Source organism: Crassostrea angulata, chromosome 1 (assembly GCF_025612915.1).
Source record: "Crassostrea angulata isolate pt1a10 chromosome 1, ASM2561291v2, whole genome shotgun sequence".
Taxonomy (NCBI): Eukaryota; Metazoa; Mollusca; class Bivalvia; order Ostreida; family Ostreidae; genus Magallana; species Magallana angulata.
In genome coordinates, this window is record NC_069111.1 from 10,088,443 (window position 1) to 10,105,169 (window position 16,727).

Genomic DNA, 16,727 nt, shown 5'->3' on the forward strand with positions numbered 1-16,727 from the left:
AGCAGCCAATAAGGAAATTCATCAAAGTACTGAGAGTACTCGAACAAAATGTTTTATTTTACTTAATTATCGACATATTTTAATTAATATCAAAATGATTAATGCTCAATAATTTGTACGAGCATTGGCGACTTCCAAAGCAGTAAAGCTCGCTTGGATAAGAGTTATAAATGCGTCTTTGTTGGATAGAAATGAAAGACGTTTATACGGTTCATAAGTTATGAAAATAATGTTATCCTAAGTGTAGTCTTATTGATACAAATAGAAAAACTGTAAACGTCGTATAAAGTCATATGCAAACGTATTATGATATAAAAGACATGATAAAATAAAGTAAATTAAAAGGCATAAAATGATACAAAAACAATAAAAGCCCAAAGCCAATCCAGTGTGGCAAGATAATTTGTTTTTCATCGAAGTTGAACATGTGTGTTTAAAAATTTAACCTCGGGCCTTTTCATTCCCCAGATACAACATCAATCGAAAATTAAAAAGACATCGTATTATTACGAATATGAGACAGCAGAACACCCAGCATTGTGATTTTATTCTCATAAAAAAAATATCATATGTCGCAGTAAAAAACAACGAAAATCATCAGGTGAAATTGGGTTTATTTTGTCTCAGCCATGTTTTGACGTGAACCTTCTAAGAATACAACAATATAATGACAATGAAAAGGGTCGGTTTAGCTCACCCGAACTTTGTCATATTTTAGCATTTCACAATGATATAGGGGTGAAAGGCGGGCCATTATCTTCCTTATCTTTGAAGTGTGCATCAAACGGATACCAGGGCAGTGTAGGGGGCATATGGGGCTATTATTTCCCGGTCTCAAATTTGAGCTGTAGGGGTACCACCAAGTGGCTCCCAGGGGTTCTGGCTCATTTCAGGGATTTATATCTCACTTGAGATTGACCACGTTATTCGTTTGATGCACACTTCAAAGATAAGGAAGATAATGGACCACTTTTAACCCCTATATCATTGTGAAATGCTAAAATATGACAAAGTTCGGGTGAGCTAACCGAACCCTTGCAGGGGTCATAGGTGCCCTCTAACGCTTATTATGAATACATCTTGAGGTCCTCTACCTAATCCAAGTGTTTGCAAGTCCTTGTGGCCAATCTCAAGTGAGATATAAATCCCTGAAATGAGCCAGAACCCCTGGGAGCCACTTGGTGGTACCCCAACAGCTCAAATCTGAGACCGGGAAATGATAGCCCCATATATGCCCCCTACACTACCCTGTTATTCGTTTGATGCACACTTCAAAGATAAGGAAGATAATGGACCACTTTTAACCCCTATATCATTGTGAAATGCTAAAATATGACAAAGTTCGGGTGAGCTAACCGAACCCTTGCAGGGGTCATAGGTGCCCTCTAACGCTTATTATGAATACATCTTGAGGTCCTCTACCTAATCCAAGTGTTTGCAAGTCCTTGTGGCCAATCTCAAGTGAGATATAAATCCCTGAAATGAGCCAGAACCCCTGGGAGCCACTTGATGGTACCCCTACAGCCCAAATCTGAGACCGGGAAATGATAGCCCCATATGCCCCCTACACTACCCTGTTATTCGTTTGATGCACACTTCAAAGATAAGGAAGATAATGGACCACTTTTAACCCCTATATCATTGTGAAATGCTAAAATATGACAAAGTTCGGGTGAGCTAAACTGACCCTTTTCACTGTCAATGTTGTATTCGAAGGTTCACGTCAAAACATGGCCGAGACAAAATAATCCCAATTTCACCTGATGATTTTCGCTGTTTTTGACTGTGACATATAATAATTTTCTTATGAGAATAAAATCACAATGCTGGGTGTTCTACTGTCTCATATTCGTAATAATACGATGTCTTTTTAATTTTCGATTGATGTTGTTTCCGGGGGAGTAAAAAGGCCCGAGGATAAATTTTTAAACACGCACATGTTCAACTTCGATGTAAACAAATTATCTTGCCACACTGAGTTGGCTTTGGGTTTTTATTGTATTTGTATTGTTTTATGCCTTTTAATTTACTTTAATTTATCATTTCTTTTATATCATAATATGCTTGCATATCACTTTATACGATGCATATAGTTTTTCTATTTGTATCAATAAGTCTACACTTAGGATAACATTATTTTCATACCTTACGACCCGTATAGACCTATTTCATTTCTATCCAACATAGAAGCATTTATAACTCTTATCCAGGCGAGCTTTACTGCTTTGGAAGTCGCCAATGCTCGTACAAATTACTGAGCATTAATCATTTTGATATTAATTAATATATGTCGATAATTAAGTGAAATATAATTTTTCTGTTCGAGTACTCTTAGTACTTTGATGAATTTCCTTATTGGCTGCTAGCTTCTACGGGCTTAGTGGCTGCTGTAAGTGGCTGTAAGTGGCTGCTAGCTTCAGCCTGGTGCGTTTTTAGTGCGTTGTCATCAAGACCACGAAAAATCGAACAATGGCTGTTGTACAATAGCAAGCGATGTAATAATTATCAGATGACTATGTAAAAAGTAGCATTTACTAATACTCCAAGACCTATCAATGGACGTAGATGGAATTCATGCCATTTGGTTTTGATGTTTTCACATCTTTTCTATGTTTTCTAACAACTAATAACGGATCTTTTTTGTAGACCTGACTACTAAGAGTTGTGTCCAAGTCCTTCACAAATTGGTTAGAAGTAGTTATGTTTCAATTACAATGTACCTTTTCATAAAATCAAAACAATTTTTTATTTACTAGTTGTAAATTCTTGTTTGTTTCTCATACAATTGTACAAATTAATATTGTCTTGTGCACGCAGTCAGCGCGCAGAGCACGCCGTGGACGCGCGGTAAAAACTCCTAGCACGTCGTGAGCGCTCGGCGAAGAATCAGTGAGAGCGCAGTTTACCGCAAAGTAGAACTCCGTGGAAACGCAGTTACACGCCGTAGGAGCTCCGTAAGAACGCCCCGGTCGCCGTCAGGACGCCGTGACATCTCCACTTGTAAAATTTTCAAATAAAACTGTACATTTTTTCCGAATTTTCCTTGCGATCCTACGGCGATTCAATGAATTTTACAACGTTGTGAACACGCCGGACGCAGCTTAGTGTGACAGGGCCTTTAGTATAATCATATCACATGTTGAATATTGCAGTTCTCAAAAAGATCCTTAACAATTGTTTATATATGGGATATAAACCTACATCAAACTCTGAACCCCTTGTAAGGCCGAAGAATTGTCCAGGGGCCAAAGTCTAAATAATTATAAGGAATCATCTGGCTGATTAGTTTCTGAGAAGACTGTTAAAGATTTTCTCTTTATATTTCTATGTACGTAAAACCTAGACCCCCCCCTCCCATTATGGCCCAACCCTACACCCGAGGGTGTCATGATTTTCACAACTTTGAATCTACACTACCTGAGGATGCTTCCACACAAGTTTCAGCTAAAGATTTACTCTATAAATTTCTATGTAAAACGTTGACACCCTCCCCCCCAATTGTGACCCCACCCTACCACCCGGGTCACGGTAGGGTGGGACCACAATGGTTCAGGTGAGCTAAAAATGTATATACTTACCGACCTATCTTTTTTTTTTTAAAACTCGGCGACTGCAAACAATTTTTTTACTTGGCCCAAAGTAAAACTTATTTGATTTTATAGCCGCATAACTGTATATACAGCTCTCCGGAAAAAAATATTGACAGGTGTGTCAGTATTTTTCTCCGGAGAGCTACAGTTCTGCAGTTAATGATTTTATATTTACGTGTATATGATCGGGCATTTGACTGACTTTTATAAAAAAAAAAAACAAAAAAACAACAACAGCAACCCAGCGCAATGGAAAAAAACAAAATGATTTTTGAAATTATTGTCTGAAAGGAGAAGGAAATACAATACGATTGTATAAATCGTATTTATTTGAATTTCTTTGCTTGATTTTCGTGGTATATTTGTTCTACGGTCAATCAATGAAGTTTCGGGTGTTTGATCATTAAAAACCTCTGCTGACACGTTTTTATCTTACCAGTAGTTTTTAGGGAACTAGAAACGAACTTTTTTTCTTTGCCTAATATTTATGTAAAATCATTTCTTTTGGATGTCAAATTTATATATAAATACCGATAGACATGCCCTTAGATGGGCACCAGTGTTTTCGGGACCTTCATGCCTTCATCATGTGTGCAGAAAAGATAAAGTGTAATTCTGGTAGATAGTGAATTTTAACCCACGCACACATGTACATAATGCGATATCTTGGTGAACAAAATGATGTATAAATTTAAATAGGAATCTATAGTATACTATAGTTAATTAAACACGACTCAATTCCTAATTACATACATGTTAACTTTGACGTGTGAATTTATTTTCTGTAGTGTTAGTACCTGCTGAACTCGATCATCATTTTCATACACTTTTCATGAAATACTATTATTAATTTTATAATATGTATCAGTCCACTCAGGTATTTTTTTTTATATATATATTTATAATATATATATTTTTTTCTTTTGAAATTACATAATCATGAAAGTTTTAGGATGGACCTAATACTTCATAATTACCATGTATGTAGGATATCGCAGAAGACAATGTATATTGAAAGTGAATAATATGATATTGTGTTTATCACAGGGCGACCGAGTTCCTATATATATAAGCCAAGTATGTATTTACCTGTTATAGAACAACATTATCGCACCGGCCTCGACATGGTCACGAAGTTTTTGTGGATTCTGTCGGTGGCACTATCGGCTTCCCCTAGGTCAGCTCTCGCAGGTTTGTCAGTGTTTGCACCCTCCACAAACTCGTTCTAATTAGTAAGTTTATTAATTACATGTACTTTGAATGTTGCACAGCACTGGTTCCTCTCTTTGGTTACTGTCAACTGTTTATTTGCATCATAACGTGTGAAAGCTAAAAAGAATTTTTTACAATTACTGTAATTGTACTGTAAATTGTTTATACTGTAAATTGGTAACGAAATTTACCCCTTTCTCCCATACTATGAATAGGAAGTATATAAAGCGCGCAATGTAAACAACAAAACCGAGCATTTGCATTTACATACATGTGTCTTTTATTAATTTTCAATCTAAAGTTGAAAATGTTTACATGACAAATTATAATTTGTCATGTAATCATTTTCAACTTTAGATTAAAAATTAATAAAAGACACATGTTACCGTTGAAATGCTTGCATGAATGTACTACACGTGTACATACTGCATGCTGCGTTCATTAAATTCCATAAACGAAAACGCTCATATCAAAATCTTCTTTATTACAGGGCCAGCATTTTTTTATTTTTAGGTTTACAAACCCACCGCTCGGTTTTTTGAGTTTTTAGAAAAAAAATAAAATTACAAAAAAGATTTTTTTTTTCCCCGACAGTAAATTTTTTCTAGTAGGAAAAGTGTATCGTCATTGTTATCACAGAGGCATAAAATCTGCTCTTTTTGTGTCATGATAGCCTAAAAATTTCTTACGCATTTTTTTCTCGTGCTACATTCTTCAGAGAAGCTTCTACAAACACTCTGCTGTAAGTTTCATACTTTGAAGTTTTACCGACAGTGTTGACCAGTGGCTAGACGAGATAGTCACACCTCACTGAACATGGCTTCGATAGTTACCTGTGCAGCTGTTTTCAAGTACATCACTGTAAAATGATTCCATTTCTTTTTGTGTTGAATTGGCATATGTATTCATTGACTTTTTTTTTTAATTTATTTTACAGAGAGAGAGAGAGAGAGAGAGAGAGAGAGAGAGAGAGAGAGAGAGAGAGAGAGAGAGAATGAGATGTATTAGAGATATTATACATTTCTGCAGTAACTATTCTCATGAACACATTTTAAAGTGACCTGCCTAGTGAATTTTAAAAAAAAATCATATTATTGTTTGTGCATTTTCCGTTATTTTCAATTAAAATTTACCATTACATTATTAATTGCATAGTTGTACTTTGTACATGGAAATTCAACAGGATAAAAAACATGCACACATATAGTTGCAGTGATTTTATAGAGTCTGTTCACGTACATTCACAATGTTATGTTTGAGTTTTCTCACATATAAACACCCAAACCAATTTTGTAAATAAAATGTGAGATCAATGAAGTTGAATATTTTTTAACTGCAGAAAACATGAAAGTAATAAATATTTTGTATATTAATAATTAAATACTAGTATCATACAGGAGAAAACATTATTACTTTATGTACATAAAATTTTGGTTTTTTTTTAAAAATGAAATGTTGACATGTCAGACAATAGTCTGACTAGTAACTTTGAATCTTGGGCTAGTAACTTTGTGGCCAAATTTTTTAATTGCACACCCCTGACATTGCTATATGTACATGTAATATCAAAGCTGTATATCTAATATTTTATTGTAATATTTCAGAGATATTACACAGATGACATACTTTTCACATGCTACACTTGATGCAGTTACACACCACTATCATGAAGTTGTCATTCATTATATTATTAGAATAAAGATGATGTCATAAAAGTTTTTTATTCTCCTACAGAACTTTACAATTTTGTGGTTCGTAAACCTAAAAATAAAAAAATTGTAGTTCAAAAGAGATTTTTTTTATTTCCTCCTCCTACGGAACTTTATCATTTTGTTGTTTGTAAACCTAAAAATAAAAAAATGCTGGCCTAGAGGCCGAGAAACTGAGATACATTTATCTAAAAATTGGTGGACAACTTTTTACCTGAATCATATTGTCATAAACTGCAAACGTTATATTTACTTAATATTGAGGCAGCTAGGTTATTACCCATGTTCACTGAAAAATAATATTCATAAGTCAATGAACTACATTTCTGACAGCGCCGGTCTTTAGCCAGGCCATCAATGTCGGGGACATCACTGACCACAGGATTACGGAGGCCTCGGGGCTGGCCGCCAGTAGGATCCACCCAAGCGTCCTCTACACCCACAACGACAAGGGGGACTCCTCCCGGATCTTCGCCATGGACGCCGACTCCGGGGGATTCCTGGCGGAACTCAACATTAACCACGCCCGGAACTATGACTGGGAGGACATCGCGGTAGGGGGGTGCCCCGGCGCACCCACCAAGTCCTGTATCTACATAGGTAATTATGTACGAGTGTTAAATGTTCAAATCCTGTATGTATATAGGTAAAGATATACAGGTGTTTAATGTTTAATCATCTATCAGAATCTATGTACATAGGTTAAGGTTTACAAGTAAAAGTGTTTGAAAAACGTTATAAATCCTGTATCTACATAGATGAAGATATACACATGTCTACCGTTAAATGATAGACCTTATTCTAACTATTAAAAGATTATACAGCCGATTCATATCAAAATCCTATATACACGTTAGAGTTTGGTTTGGCTAACAAAAATAGATTTTGTTTCTATCTAGGTAAAGATAGGTGTTCAATGTTAAATCATTGCATGTAACATAGGTAAAAATATACAGCTAGGGGTTCAATGTAAAATCATGTATCCCAGAAATGAAAAAACCGCTAAATGTATATTCACCTTCGTGTAATGTTTTTTAACGAAGCAAAGAAAACATAGTCGTATAATCTATTCACTAAAATAACATCTATAAGTCGTTTGATAATGACTTCCGCCCGATTCAGCACTTGTTCCAATGTAGTTGTGTATTGTTTATTGTCCATTCAAATAACATACATGTACGTTGTTGATTACAGTAATTGTCTACTCACCTAACCATGCGCGTATCCAGAATTTTTTTTCCGACGGGGGGGGGGGGGGGGGGGGGGATTCAGCGTGATAATTATGATTGACAGTGGGGTCGTTGTCAATTTGAAATCGCTAATTTTAGAAAGTAAATTTAATTAAAGAAATAAACAGCAAGTTAAAAAGTTCTACGGGATATGAACTTGGTTGGTCACGTGATCAAATCCCGAAGCCCGAAGTTTGCATTCTTCAGGAAGGGGGGGGGGTCTGGACCCCAGTCTATCTAAAGTCCACCCATTGGCCAAGTATTTTATTTCGATGTTAAGTGTAGAAGTTAAGTCAGATTGTATATATGATTAAGTTATCAGGGGACACGGGAGATCACTCTGGTGACGGCAGCGTTAAGATCATCTATGTTGTTGAGGAGCCAGCGTTGCTGAGGTCAGGAGATCTAGACCCGGTCGTCACGCTTCATTACACGTAAGTATGGAGGTATAAATCACTCACAAAATCCACGGGTTGAAGGTGGACTTTCATATTCTCCTATTTCCGTTGGTACTTAAAGAGGGCTCGATGGTCGTAGCTATCTTTAGACTGTATTGATCTCCTTTAAAAGGAGAGTTCTATATAAAAAAGTAAAACTGAGTAAAAGTTAATAGCTAAAGACATCATATCTAAAAAGGCAGACCTGATGGATAATTTGTTGACCGCCCAGCCTCCTTAATTTTTCTGTAAATTTACTTCATTCATGTTACATTTTATGTTCGCGCATGATAAAGATTACCAAATTATACATGTTTCCTTATAAGTTTAGCCTAATTTTTCTTGCAACATTCCACTTGAACTCGACCAAAATTTGTGTAAAGGAACTTCAAAATTCAGCGATTCTCCGAAAATTCAATTTCTTGGTTTGTTTCCATTGCAGCTGGACTGTTTTAGACTGTGAAACTTTAATGGTTGACCCTACAGGTAACGTAGTCCTGATCAGTAAGGTTCACGGAGGTATTGGTCAAGTAGCCAAAATTCCTGCGTCAGCCTTTACGACGGGAGGAACCTACCAAATCTCCAGTTCCACTACCCTACGTATTCCTCCCACAACCCACAATGACCCCGTGGGAGGCGACATCTCCCCCAACGGCCAGGAAGTTTTACTTAGAACCCACAATTCACTGTACTACTGGAGAGTTGATAGTATGGACTACCTAAGAGCTCTTAGTACTGTCGATCCGGTGGCGGTTTCCCACGTGAAGGAACACCAAGGCGAGGCTGTTGCGTGGGACGCCCTCGGGAACGGTTATTTTACATGCAGCGAGGGGCATAATCAACCTCTGTATTACTTCCGGCGAAGCGCGTTTTGAAATGAAATAAATATAAAAGAAAATATTTCCAAGATCTCTGTGCTGAAAAGAAGAAATAGCATAAAAAATCGCTGAATAAAATGATGAGGGGAAAATCATTTGTCTAATTTCTTATATAGAAAGAAAAATAGAGTCAGGATGACGCCGCCTAATTAGTTTTCATTATTTTCCGTTAGATTGATTTTGACTATAGATCAAGAAAATACAGGGGTTATAAGACTGTTTGACAGGTTTGGTTTAATTCAAGTTCAGTTTATTCGCTCAAACCAAATAATTTGGCACAAGAAGAACATACAATGTATATCAAATAGAATACACAGAATTACAAATCGTCAGAGGTATACATACATGTGCAATTTCATACAGGAAAAAATAAGAGTTAAAAAAGGGGCATGTAATAGAATCAATACTTGAGTAAGATTATGGTATAAAGGATCAGAATAGGAAAACATCCCAGAAGAACAGACGGCATCGAAGATATTTTGAAATAAATACACCCAATTTTCCAAGAGATTTAGAATTATAATTGGTAATGAGTTCAGAGAACTTAAAAAGATTTGGTCTTTACCAATATTTTGTGTTGATATTTTTTTTTTGGTTCTTCTCGAGCCAAACATTCTAAAACATAATTAAAGTCATCACCGATGAGACCTTTGTTACACAATAAACATAGTCTCATTTAAAAAAATGTTATAGCATCTGTCTCTACAGGAAGACGATGGTTTGGTACGAAATTTTATCAACTTTTTCTTTGTTTACAGGTAAAATATCGACATACTTCCGAAAGCCAAAATCAGGTTTCATGATCTTACACACATGACCCCTGGAAGAACAATTTACATCACTGGGCCATATTTTGACAAATTGGTCTTTTAATCTTTGATTTACAGTAGCACTTAACCATTTTATATTGACAAAATTATGGTTGTGCCAGACATATTGAGGCCCGGACATGTTAAAACTTCTTTGAATACAATCTATCCATGGACTATTATACATTTTATTAAAATGTTGTGAATATGAATATCTGTATACTGTATATACAATTTTGTTCTCGTGACTTATGAGCATTTTTCATCGATATGGTAATATTCTTGTAAAAACATTAATATACAAAGGGTAGCGCCCTGTTTCACCATACATCATAAAATCTAGTGTTGTGCTTCTTCAATTTAGAATTATTTTAAACCTACCAACCACCCCCCCCCCCCCCCTAAAAAAAACCAAAAGCCCAGACAGTTCTCGAATTTATTAATGAGTTAATGAGTGAGGATAATTCCATCGTACTAACATCAACATTACTGTACCATAAAACTAATTCGATGCCCAAATGCACAACCGATTAATGCCCAATGGTCGCATATATTGGGCTTGCGTTTCAATGGTTACCCTCATCAAATTTGTGTCGACATACGTATGTCGCTGACGGGACCCCTCCTTGTTCCATGGCACAGCTTCACCGACTGAGCGACTACCAACGACCGGTGTAAAATACTTCAAACTGACCTAGTAGGTGAATAAGATGTATCACTTCCGGTTCCTCAAGTGTTCCTGTGTATCAGCGGATATCACCTCTTGGAACATTACTTGATGGCGTCAATTTATTATAATATCTTAAAGATGCGACTGGGATCGCTATCTGTTGTTACTGGAATATTAGTGGCTGTATCTGGAGAAGAGTGCATTGAGCAACAGACGTATGATTTTGACAATATCTGTAATCAGCATTATTGACATCTATTTACAAATGTTCGTCAGATGCATGTTCATAATTTCATGATTTTATTGCTTATAATATGAAATTGCTTTACTGCGACCTAAAGATGACTATTTTACATGCATTATGTTAAAGACAATACCAAACCCGTCTAGACAATACTTGCATACCGACTTATCGTTATCGGAACGTTTCGGTTCTTTTGTTTAGTGCTCCAATTATTTTCATTTTAATAATTTTCTTTTAGAACTGAAGAAAATGTAACGACAATTGTATCGAGCTTACGGACAAGAACGAAGGCAGTCAAAAAGGGCAGGAGATACAGAATGGAAACTGAGTATTTTGTTTCTATTTTTACTATAATTTTGTTAAACATGATTGAATCGATGTACAATACTATTTCAATTACAATAATAATTTTTCAATTTTAATGAAGACCTTTTAAATTATTAGAACTTGTGTCCTAACCATTTGTATATGTATATTTGTATGTGTATGTTACATATGAATTATACATGTAAAATAAAATATGTTCAAATCAAATATTATAATAAATTGTAATTATTTATTTAAAATGTATAGAAAATGAAGTTAATACATAGAAGGTTCGAGATAAAACTTTTTTCTAATCAAACTACTTGTACGTATAAATATATACGTCGTTTAGATACTACGAATTCTTTGAAGAAAAGATTAGCCGGAGAAACGTCACACATAGTGTCGCAACATGTTGTCATGGATACGAGAATGTGAACGGAAAATGTTTGAGTGAGTATTTTGCAAATCAATTGATATGACATTTTCTCAATCGATAGATAGTTATACACTGTCCCGAGTTTTTGCTTCCACTACTTTTTGCTTGATATTTCAATAATAGTAAATACCTTTGTGCTCAAACTACGTTCAACCACTAATATGAAAAATGTGCAGATTATCTGTTTTGAAACGCCCCCTCTACCGCTTCACCAAAATTGAAAGTCTACGGAAATTTTGCATTGCATCAGCCATTAATAAGCCCGGATGATAACGTTAAAAAATTGCCCGAGGTATCCCGAGTACTTCCGAATGGAGAAATGATGTAAACATTTCCCATTATAAATCTCCGTAAAAAAAAAAAAGGGATAATTTTTCAATGAAGATATCTTGGATATATTCCCTTTCATCGATTTCAGTTGTATTTCTTTCACAGGTATTTGTATTTTTATTAAAAATCATCAAAAATTGATGGAAGCAATAATTTGGGACAGACTAGTTTGAGTCGCTACTTTCACTAGTCTAATTATAATACTAGTATTTGAAAAATTTTTCTCAGCAATGAAGGCACAATCAGGAAAAACTAAAGAAATTAAATTTGTTATCGACAAATATTTACATTTTAACTGTCTTTGTGATAACATAACGAATCAATTTTGAACCCTAAAACCCAATAACTTCATAAATTATGAATGACACAAAATGGGCGTGTCTAATAGCATAACCGAAAAACGGAATTGGCTGCGCCGCGTAGTAATACAATTATAGCATGTGCTACATGTTCATGATAAAATAGTGGTTTTAAAATAATATTGTTTTAAAATGTACAAATTGGAAATAATATAAATATGAGTAATAAGGAATCATTCTTTGAATATTATGAGGTGATACTTTCTTTAGGAGCGTGGTCAAATCTATCATAAAAAGCTTTGGGCTCTATTGGATATATTATCATCACCTTATAATACTCAAAGAATGATTCCTTATTCCTTAAATATCGACCAATTATATTCTTATTGTAAAACCTACACTCTATATGATCAAACGCTTGGGTTGGTTCAATTTATTATGTCAAACGCTAGGAAACTTGTTTAAGGAATTTTAATCACACAGTTTTGAATCTAAGTCCATGAAAAGAAGTTACATTAAATTTTGTTGCATTTTTTTTTATCGTTTGGTATTCGAAACTCTTGTTGTTATGTTTTTTTTTCATCAACAAAGCATGTAATAGTTTTTCGCCACTTCTACGGCAAAAAAGTAGGAAACAAATTATTTTGCAATATTGTTTTAATTTGTTTAATATCCTTTTTCTTCAAAAATGATTGTAGATGTAAAGGAAAAGAGAGTGTAACTTTATAAGAAAGGGCAAAATTGTTAAAAGCCCCCCCCCCCCCCCAATCTACCCCCGCCCCAAAAGCCACCCCCCAAAAACACCAACCCCCCCCCCCCCCCCAAAAAAAAAATAATCCAAAACAATACCCCAAAACAGCAGATTGGCCGATGTTATTGGACAAGAGTTATCTTTCGCGATATAAAAGCTATACATCGTATTGCACCTTTTTCTGAAAAAAAAATGCAATGCCATTAACTAACGATTTTGCATGTGTGTTTATTTGTTTGTTTTGTTGACGCTCTAGATTATCATTCAAAAATTCAGTTCTGCTGATAATAAAGAAATTCCTAAAACGGAATCTTTTGATATGACAATAAAATATTTGATCCCAAGACCATATTCTGCACATTATTTTATGTTCGGTAAAAAAGAAATCGAAATCAGCAAAGTGTTACAAAAAAACTTTAAAACAACAAAACCAAATTCTTTATGCTTCTCTGTGCTATAGAACGGGGTTTTTAATTGTAGAGTCCCAGTACTTGAATATAACGGGCATTTACACGAATATACATTTATGTTTAAAAAAAACAAGCATTCTGAGAGTATTGCATAAGCAATACACGTCCCCTACCGGTTTGCACAGGGGCTCGTCACGAAGTTTTTCCAACCTTTTATATCTACCACCTCTATACAATAAAATACACAAGGGAAGAATCAAAACTCGAAAAAATCGCTACCTCCCGATTTCGGTCGCCTCGTATTAATTCTTCTCGGACTTTACGCCTTGCACTCTAGGTATCATTAGATCGGGAAAGGACCATAGTTTTTAGAAATACCTGCAAAATTTAAACATCGGCAACAATTTTAGAAGTTTTCACGCATGTTCTTCCAATTTACTCTCCGGTGACACTTTCTTCGATCAGATGTCGCGCTCTCATTGGTCAATTCGGTAGCAATGGACAGTTTATCCAGTTTCGGATAAAGTACCTTCAATATTTTTGTAAAATTGAGAGTTGTTGTACTTGAAGGCTTATAAGTGTTGCTAATGATTATCATTAGTTAGAGGGGTGTCTCTTGTTCATATTGATATGCAATATGTAGGCCCCATATGTTAGGTACATGAGAATCAGAAGTAAAATGCGAAACCTGCGGCTATGACTGTTGTGTTGACTTTACACAGTGAAATTGCAAGTTACAGACGGGAGGTAAAATAACACGAAAAGGAGATGGATGGGACATTGTAAACTATACACCGGTAAGTTTCTGACATGTGATAGTGCAACATGCACGCGGTACGGAAGGTCAACCCTCTGAAGGGAATTAGCTGGGGGAGGTCTAAAAAGCTGAAAAATCATGAAAGTTAGCAAAATATGAAAGGGCCAAAATCTAAAAAAAAAGCCAGTATGTAGGGAATTTTACAGGTTTTGACTAGTAATTTTCTTCAGAAATTGGTGATTGGCCTTATAAAGAGTGAATTAAAGGTATTTGTGCTGAATGGGACCTGAGGAAATTCTAGTTACAGAGTTCGGAAGACATGCTTTCCTTGGCTACAATGAATTGTATTAAAAAAACTGTCCCCTGCCACCTTCAATGTTGCTCAAGATAACTCGTACGCGGACTTGTATTTTAGTGGGATTTTCAAACGATATTCAAACTTGCTTTGATGCAAGAAATACATAGTCACGTCCTACCGAATGTCCGAGGTATGGCTAAAATATTTCTACATAAATATGAAAATTAACACATGTACTCACCACGTAATAAGAACTTCTTCACCCATCATTTGAATATCCCTCTAAACGCGAGTCAGCGTACGATTTATCTTGATCAACAAAATTAACCAATGAGAGCGCATGAATAAATTTGGTGCGCAACATCTGATCGAAGAAAGTGTCACCGGAGAATAAACTAGTAGAAAATGAATCAAAACTTCTAAAATTGTTGCCGATGTTTAAATTTTGCAGGTATTTCTAAAAACTATAGTCCTTTCCCGATCTAACGATACATAGAGTGCAAGGTTTAACGTCCGAGAAGAATTAATACGAGGCGACCGAAATCGGGAGGTAGCGATTTTTTCGAGTTTTGATTCCTCCCTTGTGTATTTTATTGTATAGAGGTGGTAGATATAAAAGGTTGAAAAAACTTCGTGACGAGCCTCTGTGCCGGTTTGTGGAAATTGTGAAAACAACGCACTTTTATGCAGAATATCGAACCCGAACATTAAAAAATTGGAATATAAAAAATTAATTTTCTCGAAAATATGTCAACCAGACGCTACAAAAGTGTAAACTTGATCTGTAGTTTGACATTTTGAAGCTGTTAAACAAATTTCATATTATTCCTCAAACGCATAAAGAAAAAAAAGTGTGGAAAACTGAAGTGGGACAGACAGACGGACAGACGGACCGACGGACTGACGGACGCAGAGGAAAGCTATAGTCCCCTCCGGTGAAAACCGGTAGGGGACTAAAAAGAAAAAAAAAGAGAACAGCCTTTTTGAACTTGTATGATTTTTTTTAAATTTTGTTTTGAATATTGATGTTGATGTAAAAGAAATATTTTTATTTTTGTTTTGCTGGTTTTATTTGATACAGTTACTTTTAACCAGACAACTAGCGTTTTAGCGACGTTTTCTGCATTTATTCATAGAACATTCGACATTCGTAACCCCCAATGCTCCGATCTCTGCCAGTATGACGTCAGTTGTTGTTCCGACTGTGATGCTGTTGTTTATGTTGGCTGTGTCCATTGTTGTCGTGTATCACTTACACTCCAAAGACAAATTATGCACCAGGTCAAAGAGGTAGACAAATCATGTATAAATCAATCAATTACGCATATATTAACATAGAACTGCTATATGACACATTTTACTAATATTGCCAAAATAAACTAATATCGTTATACTAGTATTATGCATAAGTATCATATATATACATGTAACTATACTGAGTCGATTTGATGTATTTTTTCTTTTGTTAAATAGGAAAAACAAAACCAAGAAATCTTCTGTCAAAAAAGCCAACAGATCTACAGGTTGACGAATCATGACAATAAAAGAAGATGTTTTTTTTTAATACTGGATATAGAAGCTGTTAGTGTTTCAAATTTCAATAGCCGTGTTAACATAATAAGATCTTTTTTTTCGTAGACGAGCTGTATACACAGATTGAACCACCCACAGGGATTGTATCGGGGCACTACGACGACCTTCGTTGCTCACAGAGACAGGTCAATGCCAACCCACAGCCAAACAAAGGGACAGAAGAGGATGACAGGAGGTCCGACCACAATTACGACTATTTGTCGATATCCTCAACGCTAACTAAATAAACCAGGCACCACGAATTTCACACAAATCACGCTACTGTGTCAACACGTGCACGAAATTAAAATGTACTTTTAATTCGTTAACATGGCATTCAGATTGGTATCCTGATAAAAAGTTTTATTACATAAGCAGTCCTCCATGTTCCCTTTTTAGACACATGCAGTCTGAGTAAGAACATGTTTGCGTTTTAAGAGTTCAATAAACATCTTTAAAAAATGATTTGTTTATGAAAAACTGTGAAAAAGCGCTATTTAAATTTTACACAGTCTTTGACCGAATGAAAAGCTCCGTGCAATGATTTTCAATAGAATATGCACTGGCATTAGAAACGTACTATTATCCGTGAGACTTAATATTGTGTTTGTTACAGACAAGGAAGAAAATAAACACGAAAGGAGAACTTGTAAATGCCATAATCTGCATTACATAACCCCTTATTTCAAGAGGATCATTTTTATTCCAACAGGAAGAACATACATTTCTAAAGAAGGGATAAAGTTCAAATGCGTAAAAATGAATTACATTATTAAATGAATAAATT

General features: G+C 35.4%; 2 protein-coding genes across 2 annotated transcripts; both read left to right on the forward strand.

Annotated features, from left to right (window-relative positions):
- The first annotated feature begins 4,645 nt into the window (after positions 1 to 4,645).
- LOC128189310 (uncharacterized) lies at positions 4,646 to 9,079 on the forward strand. Its single transcript, XM_052860868.1, has 4 exons — positions 4,646 to 4,781; positions 6,845 to 7,111; positions 8,063 to 8,174; positions 8,620 to 9,079. The coding sequence occupies exons 1-4, from the start codon at positions 4,670 to 4,672 to the stop codon at positions 9,050 to 9,052; spliced, it is 924 nt and encodes a 307-aa protein (XP_052716828.1). The 5' UTR covers positions 4,646 to 4,669; the 3' UTR covers positions 9,053 to 9,079.
- A 1,312-nt stretch (positions 9,080 to 10,391) lies between these two features.
- Positions 10,392 to 16,705, forward strand: LOC128155785 (uncharacterized). The gene is made up of 6 exons (XM_052817647.1): positions 10,392 to 10,749; positions 11,017 to 11,106; positions 11,437 to 11,537; positions 15,505 to 15,658; positions 15,842 to 15,891; positions 16,007 to 16,705. Exons 1-6 carry the CDS (start codon positions 10,643 to 10,645, stop codon positions 16,186 to 16,188), a joined length of 684 nt encoding a protein of 227 aa, XP_052673607.1. The 5' UTR covers positions 10,392 to 10,642; the 3' UTR covers positions 16,189 to 16,705.
- Positions 16,706 to 16,727: the final 22 nt, after the last annotated feature.